This window comes from Heloderma suspectum, chromosome 1, assembly GCF_057233095.1.
Source record: "Heloderma suspectum isolate Gila_16-S chromosome 1, 16-S_ref, whole genome shotgun sequence".
NCBI classification, from domain to species: domain Eukaryota; kingdom Metazoa; phylum Chordata; class Lepidosauria; order Squamata; family Helodermatidae; genus Heloderma; species Heloderma suspectum.
Window position 1 is genome coordinate 379,009,525 of NC_139458.1, and position 23,407 is coordinate 379,032,931.

The following is a 23,407-nucleotide window of genomic DNA, read 5'->3' on the forward strand; positions in this document are numbered from 1 at the left end:
CGAAAGTGTGACAAAGACTTATCTTTAAAAAAAAAATCAGATTGAAACTAGCTCAGAGACTTTTTAAAATATAAAATGTAAATGTAGAGGGGAGATGTTAACTAGCCATAATGCAAGGGATACTCGCTACTGAGTTTCTCCACATTGAGATTGGATCTGGTAGAACAAAGAGAATCAGTGGGATACAGTGGGATATAAAATCTAAAGAAGGGAAAGAGAAAGGAATATTGGAGTTGGTACTGTTCTATATGACAAAGAGAGCATGTTGTAGAATCTGATAAACTAGAAGAGGGAGACAGTCTTCCCCAGAATCACAGAAATGCCAGACCCAAAAGGTAATATAGTACTTGGGACATATATCCCTTCATCTTCTGATTAAAACTCATGAGATAGAGAAAGAAATCACTGAGGCAGCCAAAGGAGAAAATATTGTACTACTAGGTGACTACAACAACCCTCACATTGACTGGATAAATACATCTGATGAAATCTGTTAGTCTTTAATGTGACACATGACTCTTTGTTGTAACAATTAGTTAACTCACGGAATTGGCTTGAGAGGTGATGACCCTTGCCTTAACCCTTAGTGGTGCCCATGATCTGGTATGCAATATAAGGGCTGAAACACTTAAGAACAATGGGCTGGATCCAGCAAAAGCCTCTTGTGGATGGAAAGACTCCTTCCAACAGCAGATGGCTTTTGATCCAGCAGAGCTTTTCTGCTGGCTGAATGGGAGAAGGAGGTGATCTTTGCCGATTCCCCCTCCCCTTGTAATCCTCTATGTCCCTGAAATTCTGGGCATCTCTATACCAGCCTAAAGTCCTGCATTTAAAATAGGGCTTTCTGCTTCCGTTTTAAATGCAGGATCACGATGACTCCCTTTTTCACCCGCTTCCTTTCCCCCTCCTTCTCCCCGTATCTGAGTCTTCCATTATCTTTCATTGATCTCGCTCCTCTTTTTGCCGCTTTTCCTCTTTTCACGGAGGGAACTAAAGGGAACTAAAGCCGAACACAACTGGATAATTTGATAGCTCATTATCTGCGATCTATTTAAAAATGGAACAAAGGGCATTTAGTGCAGGAGACGCCTTGGAGGCTAACAGCATCATCATGTAAAGAGCTCGCAAACTTCCATAAAGGGGCAATCTCAATCGGAGGATAAAAGCTCCGTGTAAAGAAAACCTTTGCTCCAGAGGGTTGGGGGACTCTCTGGAACACTGGGGGCAGGAAGAGGGGTGGTGCTGCAGAGGGAGGGGACTTGGGAAAAAAACACCCAATTTCCCCACCACCACCCGCTTTCCACCAGCAGGTATGTTCTGCGTGGCGATGCTCCCGCTGCCAGAGTAAAACTCTGGATTCATCCTAGTGACTGCAGGACTTTCAAATCCAACATGCATCACATGGAAGTGAATAGTTGCCCAGGAAGTCTAGCTGTCGCAAAAGAGACAGGAATAGTTCAAAGAAAGTTGAAAGGGAGAATCAGGAGGGTATAAATGGAACCTCTGTGTTCAGAGGTAGTGTATTTTATTTTATCCTATTTTTTATTTATTTATTTATTACATTCCTTATATACTGGACTTCCTCCAAGGAGCTCAGAGCAGCATACCTGGTTCTTCCCAGCCACCATTTCATCCTCACGACATCACTGTGAAGTAGGTCAGCTGGGAGAGAGCCCAAGTCATCCAGTGAGTTTCGTGACTGAATGGGGATTGTTTGGGAATAAACAACTGGGAAGGCGCTTGCCTCCATGTCTACTGTGGGCTTTCTGGATCTGACTGGCCACAGTCTGAAACAGGACATTGGGACTAGATCAGGGATGGGGAATGTGTGGCTCTCACATTCTGTATGTCTAACCTAGATGGACTTTTGGTCTGAGCCAGAGTAGGCAATTCTTATGTTCTTGTTCCTCCATTAACTTCAGGGATGTCCTGTGTGGTCAATGAAATCTTCTGTCCTTCATAGTTGTATGGAAAAGGGAATGTCCACAGGTGGAGCTTTTCTCTCCCCTCCTCCCCTATGTCAAGTTGCACCTACCAAAATTCCCTCTCCTACCCAACTATCAAAGGTAGCAGAGTCCTCCTCCTTTCTATCCAGCCATCACAATTATTTGTTCAGAACCTTACCTGATACTCAAGCAAATGGGCCAATTCCTGTTCTGTGTTTCTCTTGGATCTCTTGGGGCCCTTGTTATTCTCTTGCATGAATAGCATAAGTCATTGGATCAGTGGGAAATGTTGGTTGCAAAAAATTAGAGCACACGGTATTCAGCACAGCATTCATCCGGAATTCCCCCACTCCTCTTTGTACCCATTAGGCGTACTAATGTGCTGGTCAAGGATGCTCAGCTTTACATATATTGTTTGCTTCTTGCACACAGGGGACTGTTTTTCTTTTTAAAAAGCTTGTTTATGATCACTGAGATTTACTGACAATGAAGCTTTTATGTTGGAGCAGAAGGCATGCAGAAAACAAAGCGGCCTGTTTTGGACTCTGATCAGAATGTGAGGCCACCACTCTTGGTGTTATACCTCCCTTGGGATGTTGGTGAATGGATTCCAATGGGTTCAGATTTCTATTAATCTGACCTGTGAATTCTGCATCCGACTGGCTTTTCCCAAGTCGCATGGATTGTTTGAGCTTGCGGACTGTTGCGTTTTTTTAATTTACTTTTGGGGGATGGGGGTTGTGCTAATGTGCATAAATTCTCATACATCCCTTTAAAAAATCCAGTTCTGTCAATGAGTGGACGACGGAACAAAAGACCTCTGACAATCTGCGAAACACAGACGGAATGGATTTAACAAAATCTATACAACCCTATACCTCCCCACTAAAAATAGGGACAGTTACTGCAGTTTCTGCACAAAACTGCCTCCTTTTCTTCTTGTGTGTACCCTCATGGCTACCCTTTCAAACATACATCTGAAGGCCATAAACAGACATTACTTTAGATCCATATCTAGCAGCTCCATCTTTTCCCTCCACTTTTACCCTAGAGTAGTTAAAGAGCCTCCAATCTAGATCAGGACCCTAGTATGGGTGGTAGGAAGGCTTGTAAGATCCAGATCAGGCTCCCTGCACCAATCTAGAGGTAAAAAAAAAAGAAGAAAAAGATGCAGCTGCTAGATGTAGATTTAAAATAATGGCTGTTTTGGCCCTGGAGTTCTAGGGAGGCGTTGGAGGGGGGTGCCTGGCTTCAGGAAGAGCTGCAGCAGAAAGATCATGGATGTGGAATGGGTTAAGCACTCTGGGGCCCTCCCCACAACTGCTTCTCTGTTGAAAATTGCCATCTTCCAAAACAGCTTTTCTGTAATCAAAGTGGCTTGTGGAGTTCTGTTACTTTGGTTACATTTGGTTACTTCTTTAGTTCAGCCCCAGAAATTAATATATACTGTTTTCATTTCTGTTTGACTCTTAGCTTTCCCTGGATCTTTACCATACAGAAGATGATATCTACAAGCTCTCACTGGTGCTGGAACCAAGAACTTCTAAATCAGTATGTCACTTTTTCTGGTTTAGGAGTAAATATAATTCCATTATGCTGTAGTATACTTCACAACATACTTGTTTCTAGTAATTTTTATTGGCTTATGTATTTAAGAAATGCATATCTTGCCTTTCCATAATAAAAAATGCACAAAGCAGCTCATACCTTTTAATAAGCTGATGCCTTTTAATCATTTGGGAATGAGAAGATTCTGTGGCTAAAATCCACAATGTATTCCAGAGTAGCCTAAAATTGATCCCCTAAACTTTAGTAGGACCTCAGTGTAATTTCCTTATGGTACATGATTTGTCAGCTGCAGTCTACAGTTGTATATAGTTGACTTTTTTTTTCTACTAGGGCTTGTGTGCCTCTAACACAGGGCCAGTCCAACCCTCTTGGGATCCCACAAACTGGCCCTCTGCTCAAAAAAGGGCCATTTAATGTAGTGTGTAGTTTAGCCCTGGGGTAGGGGGAAAAGGACCTTTGAGGGACAGATGGCAGGGCATAAGAATGACAGGTTCCCATGAGCTACTTTAGCACTTTTAATTGCACATACCACCCCCACTTTAGACATGACTGGGGCCAAGCCATGTCTGAAGACATGGATTTCACATATCTATACTTTTCATATGTAGTTTGAACTTAGCATGCCGGTGAGGGGTTCCTTTCATAGCTCTTTGCAGCCAGAGGAGCTGTATGTAAGGAGCTTTTGTCAAAAGAGATTTAAAAAAAAAAACCTTTGAAAAGGATCAGATGATATGCAATTGAAAAGCTATGTGCTCCCTGCCTCAGGAATTTGCCATTCTTGTTTGTTGATATGTTTTATCGACTCGTAACTCTTGTTGCCTTTAGGGCACGATTTTATTTTATTTTTGGTAAAAATCCCATCTATTTTAACAATGTGACTTGGCTGCTTCCCTCTCTTGCCAATCCCTTTGTACATTGGCAATTGCTACAATGGAAAAATTATACAGAGACATGCCTGTGACCTTTAAGAATGCCATCAGTTGTCCGGGGGCCTGCCAGTCAATGAATAATCTGTGACATTCTACTCCAGTGGCAGAGCAATAGGCATAGGTGAATATGCAGAAACCGGCTGCACTGCAGCAGTTCCCCTTCGAGCAACTTCTCGAAAAATATGCTAGGTAATTTCAGGCCATTTTACACTTCCCTTTTTTGTTGTTCTGGTTGTGCTTTTTTTGGTCCAGCCATGAGTATAAGTGATGGGAGAATAACTAGAGTTGTATCTTTCCAGAACTAGGACCCTTGTGGGCACAAAAAGCCAAAGAGGAGCTCAGTACAACCACAGCCTGAAGTTTGCTTTACATAGCCTAGAGTGACTTCACACAAGTGCGGTCTGGTGGCTCCAATGTCGGTGGACAGTAAATCCGCTCCAGTTTCATCAGAACTTCGCACCTTTGGTTCTGACTGAAACCTAGAGTGGATTCACAGCCCCACTGACATCAGAGCCACCAGCCTCCACTGCTTCCTACAGGGGAATGACATTACTGAGAAACAGTGCGCAGAAGAGAAATCCAATGTATGCTGCAGTAAATGTGGGAATTGGGTTGGATCCAGCTTCTTTTTCCACTGGAGGGAGCATTCTCTTAGCAGAGTTCCACTCGGAATGCTCCCGCCAGGAGAAGGGGAGGAAGGCGATCTTTGGTGATTCCTCCTTTACTCTGCAGCTCCCCGTGGCAGCTCCCAACTGTTCCAGTGGATCCCCCAACCTAGAGCAGTTTTGTAGTGGTGGCCAAAATGCAAAGGGATTGGAGAGAGAGGGAGGCAACTGTGTCGCCCCTGCAGTGGGCATTGAACTCTTAGGTTAGAGGTGCCAAGATAGTGATAAATCAGATTCAATGGTTTACTTACAAGGAGACTTTATTGAGTAACTTACAGCACACAGGCGTACCCAATGGTTGGATCAGACTGCTTCTCTGAACCCAGAGCCATCGGGTACAATGGGTTTTATACCATACATGTTAGCAATAAGCAGCATAACAGCAGCAAGCGCACCCTGACGAGCATTCCCATGGACTAACAGCACTAGGTTCTCAGCACAGCTACCTGTAGCTTTAAGGTAAACAAACTCTGCTTCTCAGGCACATCAGTGATACGACATTCTCCTCATTAGTGAGGAATTTTCTGAGAAGGCTGTTATCGGCCTTTTGACTCATCTGCACATGCTCAAGGGCTTACTAGCAAGGGAATTACACCAATAATGAACTTAAGCAAGCATTATGGATCTCTAGGCCCCTCTAACACTGCAAATAACTTGACTACGCTTCTGGGGCTGACACAGCAACCAAGCCACAGAGCAAATTTCAGGCGCGGTTGTGGTGGGGGCATAAGGGACTGCAGAGAGAGTGGGGAATTGACAAAGATTGCTGCCTCCTCCATCCTGGCAGCAGGATTCTTCCACTGGATCACAAGCTTCCAACAGATAGAAGGAGCCCTTCCATTTGCGGGAGACAGATTCTGGATCCCATCCATTATATTTACATTTGCATTATAAGTGAAGTTAAAGGACAAATGGATGTAAGTCTCATGTGAACACACTACCACTGTTGGTTCCCATCACAGCCTGTATCTTCCTCCCTTTGCCCGTTTTTTAAATCATAGGAACAGCAGGACTTCTGACACAGGATACAGGACTTCTGATACAGTCCATGATACTGTTTGGCATGAGGTTATCCAGCATCAATCACACTGGGCCGGTTCACACAACAGGGGCAGGTCATCGTGGCTTATTTAACCCATGATGAGTCACAGTGCATGCCAGGTGTGTGCAGCTGCCGTTTGAAATATGCAACCCCCAATCGGGGTGATTGGGGCTTGCGGCATCTTGTGGGAACCCGGTCAGCGGGGGTTAAACAACCCTTGTATAACCCTACTACTAATCAAGGGTTTTGAGAGGGTTTTCGTTCTCAACTCTTGCATAAGCCTACTGCTAGTCCTTCTCAGCCCTTGCATAACCCTACTACTAATCAAGGAATTTGAGAGGGTTGTTTAACTCTTGAATAACCCACAGTGGTTGGGTTCGCACAACACAGCACAACCCCCAATCGCCCCAGTTGGGGAGGTTGCATATTCATAATGGCAGTCTCACATACCTGGAACACACGATAAATAACCCATGATGACCCAACCTTGTCATGCAAAACAAGTCTGTGTAACTTTGGTTTCGACATCTTCTGAACTTTAGGTTGCTTTAATAGCTGATGGCTGGCAGAAATTCAGTGTGTTCCATTTTTTTCTTTCACTGTATCTCAGTGCTGAGGAAAGCTCTACCTGTTGGTTTTGTGGCTGTCATGTAGATCCTCTCTCAAGAAAACAGCTGACAATCCTCACTGAGTGGAATTTAAGTGCTGTTACAGATCATTAAGTCCTGAGCACTTGAAGTGAATATCTGTTGTGAAGCAACCATTCCATTTTTAGCTCACATTTTACAAACTCAGAATGGCAGGCATCCCTGTGGAACTGGGCTGCCTCAAGAGATCCAGTATGTGCTGAAAGTGTGGTGGCCAAGACTTTTGTGTACTGAACTCTACCTGGGAAGTTCCAGGGTCTGAAAATATTTGGGAGAAGTAACTTTGCTTGAATCAGTACCTAATGGTTGAGTTCACATACATCAAAATAAGCTGTTTATATTGAGGAAAATGTGGTCAAGTAAGGAATGTTTTGGAGTCACAATGGTTTGCTTCATTGCCATGTCTTGGGGGCATCATGCAGTTGCCTTCAGTGACCTCTAAATCTAATAATAATTTTAAATGCTACACTGCAGTGTGGCTCTCTTTTATGCTGCCAAAACCCCTGGCTGCTTGAAAACTGTAAATACGTAAGACAGCAGGAGCAAGTAGGCGCAACACGATTCAAAACACAGAGAGGAAGTGCTGTGCTCACTTTTTAAATGTCCTGTGTCACTGTTGTGATGTCACAGCCATGCACATTCATAAGGCATTGTTTTCGTGACGCTGCAGTGGAAGGGGAGGGGCATTATTGGAAAAATCAAACGGCGGGCGGAGGCTGCTGATCTCTTGTGCTGTGCTGCTATCAGCCATGGCAGAGTTGGCATTGTGTCGGCAGAGGTAATGACTGTAAGACTCAGCAGGCCTCAAACACAACTGTCCTTCATTTATCACACTCGGAACTGCAGAACTTGGCAGAAGCCCCATCTGCTGCAGCTACTCCAAACTCTACAGGAGCTGCCAAGGCTCAAAACAATAACTAACCCACAGTATCCCCCCCCAATACATAACAGCTGGGCAACCTGTGGCCTCTTCGTGGGACTTGTAGGCCAAAATATCTGAAGGGCAACAAGTTGCCCACCTGTGACCCATGGCAGCAGCGAAAGTTAAAAAACAGTTTTAAATGCTTCTCGAGCATGGAGGAGGACCAGAGCAAGGGGGCAGGCATCAACAGTGGGCCTCCCCTGTCACCCATGTAGAACGGGGGCCCTTCCAAGCTGGAGTCAGCCCTGGTGGTGAACAGCAGCTCGGCTAACTTAACCCCACACTACACTACTATTTTGTATTTTTAATTTTATTTAAAAAAAAATATTCAGGGGCAGTGCATTCCCCTTTCTCCTGTGCTCGATCATACATCTAGCTAGATATTTTGTAAACAAATGGGCAGCAGTACAGCTGTCCTTCTTCAGGGAGAGTGCCCCGCCCTCCATGGCATCCATTCTGTAGGGAATGAATATTGTACTATTATAATGGGAAAGGACTGGGCGGGGGGCGGGGGACATGGAAAAATTTAAATGCATCGTTGACCAATTGTTCAGAAAGCCCTAATCCTTCAAGAAGTCAAGCACTGCAGTTCATTCACAGTGAGACCTACACATGTTTTTCCTGATTTATTTGTCAGCAGCCCACCTCTCCGACGACCCCTAATAAGCCAGTGGTGCCACTCGAGTGGGCATCTGGAGTACTACCAAAGCCTGATCCGAGCATCATCAACAAGCACATCCAAAAACTAGTTGATGTAAGTATTCAAGAGGGTACACCAAGTTACTTACTTAACTGCTCACTTACCATTTGAGAGGTATACGTGGGTGTAAATGAAAGGTTAGGGCTGCAATCCGATCTGCACTTACCTTGGAGTAAGCTGGTGTTTCCTTCTGAGTAAACATGCATAGGATTGCTCTGTAAGGTAGTGTGTGAATGTGCTGGTGCATGTTTAAAAATACAAAACGTAGTTTTACAAGAATAATTTTCAAAATATGTTTCGTGTTAATATATTTAAAAACCAGGAATTCTGGTGATATGATTTGTGACTGTGAATCCGATCACGAGACATAAGAGTTTCTTAGGGCTGTTTCACAAGCAGTCATGTCCTAGGAGGTAGAACGTCATGTAGAAAACCACTTGGATGCTGTTTATACCACCAGGCATTACAGATGGGCTTATATGTCCATTTCAGCACATGCAGTATTTAATTTATTTATGTAATTCCTATCTCACATTCATCAATAGAACTCCAAGCAGTGTGCATGGAGTTCCCAGGGAGATATTGACCAGGCTCAGAGCTGTTGAGCTTCATCCAACTTGGTCCATCAGGTGCCTTCAGCCTATACACATGGTGGTACTACAATTTCCTTTCTCAGGGAGCGCTTATCATTCTCCAAATATATTGCAAAGAATCTTTCCAGTGCTTCCTTTGTCTCAAAATGCCCCTGAGAAAGGAAGGTCCTTTCCGAAATGCATTGGGCATAATAAAATGTTTTTTCAGGCACTTGAGAATATCTTCTGTTCTGTTTTGGGACACATAAGCGCCTGCCCCTCTTGCTCTTTGCTTGGTACTGCAATTGTACTTTCCCCTCACACAGGGTCAGCCCTACCATTAGGCAGAGTGGGGCAGCGACATCAGGCAGCAGGTGCTGGGATGGAAAGCAGTGGCAAAAATAAAGGGGAATATGTCACGTGACCTTCCCAATGCCCTCTAGGCTAGCCTGCTGCTCTCAGGTGCAGTTATAAGAAGTTAGCTTCTGCATTAAGGTACTCCTGCTTCTAGTCCTATGCTGTGGAACCTTTTGATTCTTCCACATGCTTTATATGTGGGCATAAGTACCTGAACTTATGCAATGTTATGTGTTGTAGCGGGGGTATTGTGGCTTAGTATTGTTTTGAACCTTGGCAGCTCCTGTAGAGTTGGGAGTAGCAGCAGTGGATAGAGCTTCTGCTAGGTTCCACAGTTCTGTGTGTGAGAAATAAAAGAGTGTGGTGTTTGAGGCCTGCTGGGTCTTACAGTCATTCCCTCTACCTATACAACACACAACATTCTTCTTTTAGCTCAGAGGTGTGGAACCTCAGGCTCGAGGGCCAAATCTAGTCTTCCTGTGATCCCAGTCTGCTCCTCCAGGGTTCTGCTGACGGCCCCACCACCATTCCCCCAACCACCAGTTGTTTGGTGTTTTCCCGGCTTTTCTGCAGGTTTTTCTCCCATTCTAGAAGGTTGAAATGCCTCTCCTAAGGCTGAGTTACCAGCAGGCAGAGCTTTAAGCTACAATAGACTGATACTTTGGGTATTTTGAGCCCCACACCCTTTGATTTGGCCCCACCCATCACTGGAATGCAGCCCCTGATCTGTTCTGATACCGGGCTTTGGTTTTAATAGTGTTCTCTTCTGCTGTTAGCCTAATAGTTTTCCTTTTCTTTTCACTATATGATTTCTTTGAATTTTTCAGTCTGTTTTTAGGAACTATGATCATGACCATGATGGGTATATCTCTCAAGAAGACTTTGAAAGCATAGCAGCTAATTTTCCATTTCTGGACTCATTCTGTGTATTAGACAAAGATCAGTAAGTGTTCTTGTTCCTATTATAGTTTTGCAGTGCAATCCTATGGATGTTTACTAAGAAGTCCTACTGTGTTCTGTGGGGTTTACTCTGAAGTAAGTGTGCATAGGATTGCAGCCTTAATTTATAAATGCAGAAAAACAAACAGCAATGACTTTCCATTTATGCCCTGTCTTATCTGTAATGGTCAAGATGGGTGTTGACTTTTCCTTCTCTCAGTCATCAGCCGAACACCGCATGGAATGGATGACTAAAAGCCAAACTGCATGATATACTAATCACATAGGCATAGCTGAGACTATTTTTTCTTACTCTCATGTAAGCACACATGCTTCCACACTGGATTAGGATGGCGGTGCTCCAGGAGGGAAGGTTTAATTCTTCCCCCTACCCATTTCCCCCCAAAAGTTTCACACAGATGCACACCCCCACCGTGGGGACAGGGGTATTTAAAAAAGGAAAAACTTTGCAACTAGAATAATAATGAACATAGACAGACAAAAATGCCAAAGGGATTGTGGTCACACAGATAGCTTTTATCATAAATAGTAAGCATCTGCAAGAGCAGATTGTTTGGGGAAAGGATGGGTGATACTATAAAGAAATGCACGGCATGCCAGTTACCAGACAAGCCTTTAGAATTTATGCTAACTTTATCATAAAACTGCATCATATATAAATCCTATGGGAACTGATCACTCATTGCTTAATGGCTATGAGGACTGCAAAGAAGACAGATCATCATACACACACACACGCACACGCGCACAGATCACTGAGGGGCTTTAAAAGTCTGGGTAGTGCTTGTAATGGAAAAGTTGGAACATCAAGTCAGCATCTTGCCTGGAAGATATATTAAAATGCTTAATCATTTTGGTGGAATTTTTTGCAATATACTAACAAATACGTATCTTCTGCCACCACACCAGAAATACTCAGATTTGTATAATGAACAATATTAATTTAAATTATAAAGTTCTATTGTCCAATACTGTTTTAAAGCGTTGTTTAGAGCTGAACTACATGTTCAGATATGTCATCTGGTACAGCTATCTTTGGACTGTAGCACTTCAAAATTGCATGTTTGGAATCGTATGTTTGAACCCTCCCCTATGTAAAATTATTGCTGCACATAGAAAGTTAGTATATCAAGAAGACTAGATTAAGACACTTCTTCAGGACATGCTGTCTTTCTATGGCCAGTGAGGGTGTGTGTTTTTTAATATGGGAGATTATTCGAGCAAGCATTTGCATTCTGAAATGGTAAAATACTGGAAGGGCTGTACCATGTGATCATTCTGTGTGCATAGTTCAGCTCTAGGTAGCAGTGTTTAGTACTGATGGGTAGCATTTAATGATTTAAAATTGTTCATAAAGGAAGGAAATTTAAATGCCTCCACACATTGGAAACTAGCCTATCAGGGGAAAAGCTAGGCTACCTTCTACCTGGAATACTATTTCCCTACATGCAGGAACATTCGTCATGATTTTTCATGCAGGTTCTTCACCTGTAGCCTGAATAGATCAGTCCAGAGCTGCATCACATGCTGATGCCAATGATGCATGTATAGATCAGCTGCCATGTTACAAGGGAAACACGGGATTCTATCTTAAGCCTGTGTTAAGAACATAAAAAGAGCCCTGGTGGATGACACCTAAGGAGTACCTAGTCCAACATCCCGTTCCCACAGTGGCCAACCAGACACCAATGCCACAAGCAAGACATGAGCAGAGTTTAGTACCCTCCTTCACCAGCAACTGGTATTCAACTGGTATTGCCTCTGATACTGGAGGCAATATATAGGCAGCATGACTAGCAGCTATTGAGTGCCTTATCCTCTATGTTCTCTTCATAAGATGAATGCAACGGGCTGAGTAGCATTTGCAGGAGAGGATGGGCAGGCTTTGCTTTTCACCCACGTTAATTCTCTTCTGTAATATCTTCCACGTTCCCTGCCCAGCACGATTTCAATTTTCCCCCACCCAGGGGAACAAGAGAAACTGTGGGAGGGGTTAAGTACCTGTTCTTTCTTATATACCAATCCCTCCCATAAGTGCCCACCACTGCCTTCCCCATGATCAATAAATATGGTGACCACACATCTGTGGGAATAACATCAGTGGGTTTGTTCTGGAATAGTATTAGAACTGCGCACACACACACACAAAGAGCTTTAACTATCCGGTAAAAGGTTGCACTCCCGGCTTCCTATCACACTAACCTGTAGGGCAAAATAGTTTGAAATTGTGCTTTTTGAAAGACCACGCCTACCATTTTCTAAAACAGGAGGCACCGTGCTCTCAAGGAGAGGAGCCAGATTGCTATGTTTCTTCATGGCAGCCTTCCCCAACCTGTTACCTTCCCAATGTGTTGGACTACAACTTCCATAATCCTCATTGGCCATGCTGGTTAGAGATGATGGGACATGTGCTCCAATTCACCTGGGTAGCACCAGATTGGGGAACGCTGCTCAATGGCATGGTAATAACCTATTCCCCTGCTTCTCCCCCTTTTAAAAAACAGGGATGGTCTTATCAGCAAAGGAGAAATGATGGCTTATTTTCTGAGGGCCAAATCCCAGCTCCAGTGTAAGATGGGACCTGGTTTCATACATAACTTCCAAGAGATGACCTATCTCAAACCAACTTTCTGTGAGCATTGTGCTGGATTTGTAAGTATATGTCAGTGCAATTTTGATGCACAAATGGGCCTCAGATGTATGTATTTAGTGATTCGGATTTTTATCCTGCCTTATTTTGAAGAGTGAATGTTAAAGCGCCCCCCCACACACACTTGATTGGGGAGATTTTGTTAGAAGGAATTTCTAAATGGATAAGTAATGTGAAAATGGCACCAAAGGAGGGGACAAAGAAAACATGGGTCTATAACTGAAGGCAAGAAATTCAAACAGAATCCAACAATACAATCCTATACATGTCTGCTCAGAGGAGTAAGCCCCACTGAGTGCAATGAGACTTTATCTCAGGTAAGTGTTAATAGGATTGTAGTCTATATTTTTTAAAAAAAAACTCAATGTTATTTTATCCTAATAAGCCAAATTTCCATGATGTATCTAGGGACTGGGAAAACTGATGTATTAGAAATTCAGAAATAGATTGCATTTTTAAAAAGCCAAGGATGCTTATGCTAATTCATTCCAACTGATTTTTTTTTTTTAATGGTAACTTGTTGAATCACTTCTTCTCTGCTGCTTCATTTGTAAGTTGTGGAAATGGTGGGGGCCTGGGAGGTGCCTTGAGCTTCACAGATGAATGGATAGCTCTTTGTAACAGGAAGGGTGTTGAGAGCAGTAATTTCCTGTTTGCACTTTTGTAGCCATTGTTCCTACCTTTGTAATGAAGTTGTTTTCCTTCTGGCTTTTTTTTATATTCCTTTTATCTTTAATTACAGCTCTGGGGTATAATCAAGCAAGGCTACAAATGCAAAGGTACAGTAAATCATGCATGGGTGCTGATTCCAAGCCATAGAGTCCAGTTTTTACCTTAATTAATCTCTTAATTGCTGATAAAAGACAGTACAATACACTTTTGCCCTCAGAATGACCTGGAGAGTTATGTGCAATTCAATTCTATGCATGCTTGCTGAGAAATAAGTCCGCATGCATTCAGTGGAGCTTAGGTCAAGGTAAGTGTGCGTAGGATTGCAGCCTTAATCACTTGTAGACCAAGAAACCGCTTTAATACTTCAACTCCTTAATTCATTCGCAATGCTTAGCTTCATTTAAAAATAACAGTTCAAATTATCTGTGGCTTTGCATCTGTTTTTAGTGCTGATCATCACTCCCTACAATAATGAACTCAGGTGGTGAGTGCTGACAGCTATGTAGCCAAAATGGGGCCACGAGAATCAAAATTTAAGATACAGCATGCTCAGAATACCTCCAGGTTTGAAAAGTACAAAACATGTTTTTAAAAACAAACCTAAGGGGCCAAAAATCCCCCCAAAATAACCTAGTGAGGACTGAGCATGTTCAGTAGCCACAGAGTGTGGAGTATCAGGAAAAACAAAACAAAAATCTGGGGGGGGGAGAATATAATGGCGTATCCTGGAGGAGGGCGTAGGAGCATGGGTGGAACCATTTTGTTTCAGATCCTATTTGTTAGTCATTAATGGCAAGAAATTTGGCTAAAATTAATCTCCCATCAAAAGAACTGAACTTAAAACGTTGGCTGGATTGTGCCCTGGTGGTGGTGGTGGTGGTGGTTGTTATTAAATTTATTAATCGCCCATCTGGCTGGTCACCCAGCCACTCTGGGCGATGTACAACATACAATAAAACAGTTTAAAACAATAAAATTCTACAGTAAAAACATTTTCTAAAATACCCTAACCCACCCCAAATGCCTGGTTATCATCTTCCTGGAATACTGTAGATTTTGTTTCTGTTGTTACACTGATAATTAACTAATCCTAACACACTGGAAGATGTTCAGTTATGTAAAAGCAACTAATGCTCTCGGGAGCACTTTTGTGACATGGTTGAGTAGAATAACTCTAAGAATAACTTAGAATAACTCTAAGAGTGGAACTGTTGCTTTTGATCAGAGTTAGTGCCATAGAAGTAGTAAAGAGCAAGGAATCACCATTGCTCCACAGAAATAATAATTTATATACAACTCTGGAATCTCATTTCATGATCAGGTAACATCCACCTTATGTCAATTAACTAGAAGCATCTTGGGTGCACTTTTACTTTCTGAAAGTTTTGCAGATTTGAGTTTTCACATCTTTTTGGAAAGAGTAGTTTGCCAAAATTAATTTTTCTTTGCTCTGGCAATTTATTTCAGATTGTGGTGCCAACTGTCATAAACAGTGCAGAGATCTGCTAGTTCTAGCCTGCAGGAAGTTCGCCAGAGGAACATCACTGAGTAGCAATCACGGTTCTCTGCCCAATAGTCCATCATTGCCAGTGGGTAAGAGAAGACTTGATGTCTCGTTGATGATTAATTGAACAGTGACTTTTATTGCCCAACAGTTCATGCAGTGAGTTATCTAGAATGCAAGTAACCATTGCTTTGATACAAGAGGGAGCTTACTATATTCCCAACAATGTTCTTATTAGCTTAGCTCACAATAATTCCTGGAAAGGCCTGGAGTGATTTTGATGGAATGCCCTCTCCAGTGAGATGCATATGGCCCGCTTTGCATGGCTGAGCCCAAACCCCACTTTGATGTGGTTGGGGGCAGGGCCTTATACCAGAGTGGTGACCTATGCATGCGACTACCACACACATTGCCTGTTTAGATCACATGGTAATTTCCCATCTCAGTGTTGCACCCTCCTCTGGGATATCTGGCACCAATGTGGGACGTAACCACACAATCTGGGTGACCCACATGATTGCTGCATGCAGATATTATGTACCGAAGCAACAAAGAGCCCCAATCACATGAAAAAAAAAGTTTTTGTTTTGGTGGCAGCCATGTCACAACAGTAATTTATAATCTGTGTCTACAATGAAGCAAAGTGAGAAACCATCCTGGACTGGTTTCTGCCACAGATGCCTGGTGTGCAGATTATCATTTGAAAAGGTCATAGTAATGTGCTTTCCATACTACTACAAGTTTTAGTAGGCTTTCAAACACTGACATACATTACAGCAGCCTTCCCCAATGTGGTGTCCTCCAGATGTGTTGGACCACAACTCCCATCATCCCCAGGTTGGGGAAGGTTGCATTACGGCTAGCTAATGCCATTCTTGCTCCTCTCTGGAGTTTCCATTGCCACCATTCCACACATGCATGCACCCCCTGCATGATTCAAGCAGTAGAGAGCGGGCATCGAGAATGGGACACTGAAATGTCTCCGATTCAGGCTCTGACTACATGTGACAGTAGTAGACCCATTTGAATCTGCCCCAGATTCAATTATAAGGCAAGAGCGGAGGTCCAATGTTTAGAACTAAAGGCTGAACCCTCCCTAAGGTTGCTGCTTATCTCCCCCTCCGCCATAGCCAATCCCAGATGGGTACTCTTCAAATGTATGAGCCCAGCTGGTGACAGTAGAAGGATTTAATATCCCCACCTGAAAAGTAAGCACTACTCAGGGGAAGCTTTTACCATTTCCACCCATGTGGCCCCTTTACTCTAAAAATCCAGCCCCCACCTGCCAATTAATATGTGATTGGGACAGACCAACCCAGCTTGAAACGAATGGGTCTGCTACCAAATACATACTTTGAACTTCATTCACAGTATTCTGAGTAGAGTAGCCAGATGTAAAAGAGGACAGGGATCCTGCACCTTTAATAGTTGTGTAGAAGAAGGAATTTCAGGAGGTGCAGCTTATGTGACAAGCTACACTTGCTGAAAATCCCTCTTCTGTTAACGATACAGGAGCCTTGTCCTCTTTTACACATGGCTACCCTAGTCCTAAGACCCCTGTCATGTCCCCAGACTTCCCTATTTTTGGCTCCATTGTTGGTGGAGGACCACCAGCTGGGTAGCCATGGCAGCGTGAACTTACACCACTGTCCCAGGAGGAGCTTTGCAGGTGGGCAGGGAGGTCTGCAGCATCCAGTCCTTCAGCAGCCCTCCCAGGTAGCATAGGGCTACTCCCTTAGGGTGCGATCCTGTCTGGATTCCCGCTAGCCCCCAAACTTGGAAGCTGACGGGCTTCTTATGCAAGGTCGGAGGAGTGCGGAGGCGATACTCGCCTCCGCGCTCCTCTCGCCCTGCATTTTTGCTAGACGGACAGTATTTCCCACCTAGCTGGGGCTCTGCAGAGCAGGATGGAAGGAGGCTGGGGCAGCTGGAGAATTCTTCGTACACCAGCCACCCCGGTCTGCTCCCCTCCCTGCCCACAGAACTGCCGCCATTCCCTCCTGTTTGAGCTCGCATTTGCGACCTTGTAGGGGCAGCCAACGCAGTTCTCTCCATGCTGGCTGCAAGGGGCAGGGGATGGGTAGCTCAGATTCCTGGGTCTGAGGTCGGAGTGCTGTCTCCAGCCTTGGATCCAGGAATCCACACTATCCTATGGCCTCCCAGACTCTGTCTAGGAGCCACAGGATTGCTTTCTTAATGTTGTTTTTCTCTTCTATTTATAAAATAATGAAAAGATCACAGAGGGATCTATTAAATAGCTCTTTGGAAGAATTAAGTAACATGACCATGGGTGATATTGGGTGGACCTTGGTTTTATAAATATAAACATGGCTTATAATTTTTTATTTATTTATTATTAAATTTATTAATCGCCCATCTGGCTGGTCACCCAGCCACTCTGGGCGATGTACAACATACAATAAAAACAGTTTGAAACAATAAAATTCTACAATAAAAACATTTTCTAAAATACCCTAACCCACCCCAAATGCCTGCCTGAACAACAACGTTTTTAATGCACGACGGAAGCTCATTAAAGAGGTTAATTACAATATTAAATATTGTAATAAACCAATAAACATAAATAAAATAATCAAAATTGGCTGCATCTGTGTGAATCCTCTAAGAGACTTGGATTTAGATCCTGTGACTTTATCAGCTGGGGGAAATCAGCCAAATTAGAAAGAATATAAAATAAGGGCTGTATCATAATACATTGCTCCAGTAATGGAATATATTAGGTCCTACACCTTTTCTGCTATTATGATGATTAAAACGTTTCATGGAGCTGAAAAATACTTGTTTGAGTTGAAAATGCCATTTTTCTGTCAGGCATTCAGGACCGTACAGCTTCAAACTGTGCCCATTCAATATCTAGAACAAGGGTGCTGAACCTCAGGCCAGGGGCCCTGAACCTCAGGTCCGGGGGCCATATCTGGCTTCTTGGGGTTCCCCAGGAGGCCACACCCCTTCCCCTGGCTCCACTGCAGGTCCCCAAGCATGGTTGTTTGGACGTTTCCTGGCTTTTGTGCAATTTTCCCCATTTTAAAAGGTTGAAATGTCTCTTCTACACCTTTGTTTCTGGTAGTAAGAGCTTTAGGGTGCAAGCCTATGCATGCTGAGCCAGAAGAAAGTCTTACAACTCCCAGCATTCCCCAGCCAGCATGGATGGCTGGGGTACGTTGGGAGTTGTAGGACTCTTTGCTGTCTATACATGCATAGGATTACTCCCTTAAGCTAAAATAGGTTGGTATTTTTTTAATTATGGCTCCGCCTTTGGCCCCACCCACCACTGAAATGCAGCCTCCAAGACCTTCTCTAAAGTGGAATTTGGCCCTCAGGCTGAAAGAGGTTCTGCACCCCTGATCTAGAAGGACAATGCAAAAAAAATAACACAAGAGCAATATTTCTGTGTATGTGATATGGCTGAATCTTGTTTGTGCTATCGACTGTGTTGGCCCATTTATGCTTTGCCAAGGAAGAAACTGTTTGGAGAGTTAACTCAGATTAGTGGAGGTGGAAGATACTGCTAGCATTACTTTTTAACTTTCTGACTGTGATATGCTTAGAATGGCCAGATTCTATGCCCAGGCTCAAAAACTTGGAAAGATTTCGAGAAAATGTTAAGTGGTTGATTGTTAAGCTGGTGATCTGTACTAGCATTTAATGTTGTTTTATATTATACTAAACATCACATTTTAATGTGTTGGTTGGTGTTTGGTTGACCAATAAACTGAAGTGGTATTATGAAATCATTAGAATCAGCAATGCAGAAAAAATTACCAGAGAGTTTATGTAACTTTTTGATTTCAGATAATGACCTAGAATACCGAATTTTGTAAACCACAAATACAGTATATAAGACTTTTGATGCAGAATTAAAAGCTTTGGCTGTGTCCTTCCTAGCTCAAACCAATGTTTTATCTAGCCCAGCCCTGTGTGTCTTGCACTGGCTACCTGTGTTATTAGTAAATTAATGTGTATTTTCATTGTCTGCTTTGTAGTGCAAGATGAAGTCTTCAGTTTTCCCAGTGTAGTTCCACGAAACCAGGATCTAGATAGCAGAGCAATCACACTTGTGACTGGCTCTTCTCAGAAGATTTCGGTCCATCTACAACGGGTGACCACCAGCCAAGCAACTCAGACAGAGCCACTGTGGCATGAGCCTGGTTGGGGTGATTCAGGATCTCACACCTTTCCCAAAATGAAGTCCAAGTTCCATGGCAAACCAGGAAAAAATAAAGGTTTTGCAAAATGGGAGAATAATGAAAAACCCAACACTGAGGCCAACATGAACATCGCAGTTGGAAGTACAGCACGTGTGTTGGACCAGAACGGAACAGAAACTCTCCTAGAAAGGCAGGAAATGGAGGTGGGTTAGACAGCATCATGCAGCATTCAAAGGCCTGTGTTCTTTCTCTTTCACTAAATCATGCCATGCATAAGAATCTTTAATGTACCCTTTTTACAATCATTTATTATATACTTCCTTTCGTTTCCCCCATTTAATATTAGACAGGACAAATGCTCACCAGTCAAGTCCATTGTAGGCCTTGGGGAGCTTTATTTCCATGAGTCTTAAGGTGTAATCCTACACATGTTTAGACAGAAAAAGACCAACAATTCCCAGCATTCTCTAACCAGCCCTACTGCGTGGAGAATGCTGGGAGTTGTAAGACTTTTTTCTGTCTGGACATACATAGGATTGTGACCTTAACTGGTTTGTGCGTGGAATCTTTCCGCACCATGACAACTTAACTTGGATTGGGCACTCTGTTACATATACTATGCATATATTTTATGTTTATCCTCTGAGCAAAATACTACCTTGAAATAAATCTAATTAAATCTTGGCAATTGGAGGACTAGACTAGCAGTTAAACCAGGGGTAGGCAACATGATTCCCTCCAGATGTTTTAGACTACAACTCCCATAACCCCCAGCCAAGGATTCTGGGAATTGTAGTCCAAAACAACTGGAAGGCACCAGGTTGCCTACCCCTGAGTTGAGCTATATAATCAGGAGTGTTGCATGGTTCACTCCTTGCTATTTCAGACTGCATGTTTGCAATGCTCCCTTACATAAAAAGCTTCCTGCTCGTGGAAAACTAGCATGGCAGGAAGGAGAGTTGTATTTTAGCCTTTTCCTAACTTGGGAGCTTTCTATGAGCAGGGAGGGGTTTTGTTAATATGAGGATGCATTTAAACATGCATTCCCTGCAGTGTGAAGTGGACACTCCAGCCATATGATACAACTGATTGTGCAGCTGAGCCCTTAGAATATGTACGCCTGTCTGTTATAAAATAAACAATGCCTTTTGATTTGTTACAGCCTAGCTGATCTGTGTCTGCCGCTGCGACAAAAGATGGAAGTTACTTCAAAAAAGCACAATATGATCTTCTATAAACTGCCAGTTTGGTTGAACTTCGTACAACTGACAATATCCAGCAGATCTTTCTTTTATCCCCTATGACAGAAATTTAACAACTGAGTACACTATCTGTTTTCACAATAGGTTAAGTAATTGGATCAATCTTGCACGGACAGAAAGAAAACAGAGCAGTGCTATAGCTCCAGTGTCAATGATTCTTTGTTGCTCCTTCTCAGGCAAGGAATTTCACCACTACCAAAGACATACTGATTCCTATAAGAATCACAACTACCACAGTAGTGAGAAACAGACTTGTATGTGCCAGATGTTGTTTGTTCATGTTGTCCATTCTGATGTGCACAGTGTTCTCGTCCCTGCTCTCCTTTTGTGTTTGAAAGACTGCATTCTTTATCTGGCATTGACAGCAAGATTGGTGGCCTTTGAAAACTCACATATCACAGCGTTTCTTGCATCACACATAGAGTCCCTTTGCACTCTCATTTTAATTCTTTCCACAGGCAGGGTTTTTTTCCAACAAAAATTGAGAGATGTTTACATATTTCCATTAAATGTGTGTCAAACTACTGATGGGTGTAGGAGTAACTACAACATTCCCAGCAGTGGGTAGTTAGATGAAGTAATTTTAAACATACACTGGGTGTGGAAAGGCTTGTGGAATTCCGGTAGTTTCATTTAGTCATGTGGCTGGTGAAGGAATTGGAGGAAAAGGGTCTCACCCTTGTTGCTTCTTATGCTGAAGTAATCATGTAGCCCATGTTTTCGTTTCATGGTTATAGCATTGGGGGCGGGGGTTTACGCCATTCTGGAACTTATCTAAATAAAGCAACACTGGATTTCATAAATATGAAGGATTTATTAATATAGAATGTTTGATGAAAATGAAGATTGTACAGAAGCAGCAGCCCCTCCCAGAGATATTCCCTAGATCAGTCTTCCCCAACCTGTCACCCTTCAGATATGTTGAATTACAATTTCCATTGTGCTGGCTAGGGATGATGGGAGTTGTGCCCTCCAGATGTGTTGGGCTACCAGGTTGGGGAAGGCTGTCCTAGTTCAAAGTACTATCATGTCTAGCTCAATATTGTGTCTTTGAAACTGGCGAGCTGTGATGAAACACTCAACAGCCCTGCCTGTTGCTGTCAGTGGCATGTTCGGTACCCTGTAGGTCAGCTACTTAAACGTGCATCACATCCTCAAACAGACACATGACATTAGTAGTGGCCCATGATATTCTTCAGCCCATAAAGTCAGCTGATCCTTTTTTGAAACCAAGTAGGAGTCTAACCATTATCTCAACAAGGTCCATTGTGTGCTGCATATTTTAAATATACCAGCTGGGGTGATTTCAGTTCCAATGTGATAGGATAAAGCGAAGCTCCGAACTGAATAGTATTAGAAAACAAACAAACCTCTACCTTTTAATATTTTGCATTCCAGTGAGAGAACTGGTATACAAGGGTTTTGGTTTGTAAACTTAAGTTATAAAAATAATTCCAAGAGCTGCCCTGGTAATTGTGTCTATACAAAATCTTATTCTTCACATCTTATGATTTATAGACCCTAAAACCCTTGCACTGTATAGTTTTCTAGTGTTTACTCTCAGTTTTGAACACAAGACAGTGGATGCTGAAATTCATCATAAACAATCAGAACTGCTTCATACCCAGTGCCCGAGAAACAGGGGTAAAATAGGTCTTCATACTTCTTTAGGGACCTCTCCATCTCATATCTTAGAGATGTTGTAAGAGCCAGAGTATCAGGAGAAAGCATTTAGACAGGCATGCACACATCCTTATTCATGAAACCATGTTCTACGGACACTATAGCCCTGTAGCTAACCTTATCTGGTTAGGAAATCAATTTTTGCTTTTCAAAAGAGACTTATGCCTGAAAAGAAATTAGTTAAGGGTGCAATCCTATTGAGATAGTCAGCAGCCTCCAAAGTTGGAAGCTGCCGAATATCCATTGCAGGGCAGCCATAGCAAAGTGGTGATACTCACCTCCATACTCCAGCCACCCTGCATTTTTGGCTAGATGGCTGATCTTGTTTGTCTTAACCATGGCTTTGGGGAGGGAAGGCTGCCATGCAGCACATAGGAACCTGCGTAACGCAGCTTCTGCAGTCTCCTCCCCTCCCTGCCCCCAGGACCACCCCCTTTTCCCCATCACTGTGCTCCATTTCCACACCAGCTACGAGGGGGCAGTGAACATAGATTCTGGGAACAACATTTGGAGCTGTGGCTCCGACCTCGGTTCCCAGAAACGGAAAAATCCAATGGCCCTCCTCTCAGCAGTGTCTAGTGGCCATAGGATTGCTCTCTAAGTACCTATGTCAGACAGAACAGTAACTACTTCCACAATTTAACAATTTTTTCCCACCCAGATATTTGGTTAGAGGGCCCATATGTATTGCTACAGTACTAAAGGTTAGAGAGAGCTAGGAAATTGGCGGAGGTCTATAAAATGAGGAATTCTATGTAAGGAGAAATGGTTTTTATATTTACAGTTTGCTAAAACCTGACAAAGTACCCTCTAGTTAACACCCATTTTTTGTAGATATGTATTTGGTCCACACAGCTCCTCAGCCAACTTTGGCACTACCCTTGGATATAACGATCATAGCAATGGCTATTAATGAATGTATGCACATACCTTTGTGCTGAGAGTACCCCAAAACTATTGAGGCTCCCAAAGTAACCTGCAGTATTAAACAAGTTCTGTCAGAACCAAAACATTGTGTGTTCATTACATTTATATCTCACCCCATCTTCCAAAGAGTTCCGGACAGTGCTTTATAAGTGCGCGCGTGCACACACACTCTCATACACACAGACACCCCAGCTGATATAGGTGAAAACGCGAGGGGGACCATGTCTGAGG

General features: G+C 43.1%; 1 protein-coding gene across 1 annotated transcript in view; it reads left to right on the forward strand.

The window, feature by feature from the left end:
- Positions 1 to 22,041, forward strand: part of RASGRP3 (RAS guanyl releasing protein 3) — a 58,949-nt gene extending 36,908 nt beyond the window's left edge. Inside the window, exons 10-17 of the mRNA XM_084828411.1 lie at positions 3,420 to 3,497; positions 8,358 to 8,474; positions 10,177 to 10,292; positions 12,814 to 12,961; positions 13,702 to 13,738; positions 15,099 to 15,224; positions 19,140 to 19,507; positions 20,467 to 22,041. Of these exons, the coding sequence (XP_084684537.1) occupies positions 3,420 to 3,497; positions 8,358 to 8,474; positions 10,177 to 10,292; positions 12,814 to 12,961; positions 13,702 to 13,738; positions 15,099 to 15,224; positions 19,140 to 19,507; positions 20,467 to 20,475 (999 nt within the window). The 3' untranslated portion in view covers positions 20,476 to 22,041. The remainder of the gene's footprint in view (positions 1 to 3,419; positions 3,498 to 8,357; positions 8,475 to 10,176; positions 10,293 to 12,813; positions 12,962 to 13,701; positions 13,739 to 15,098; positions 15,225 to 19,139; positions 19,508 to 20,466) is intronic.
- Positions 22,042 to 23,407: the final 1,366 nt, after the last annotated feature.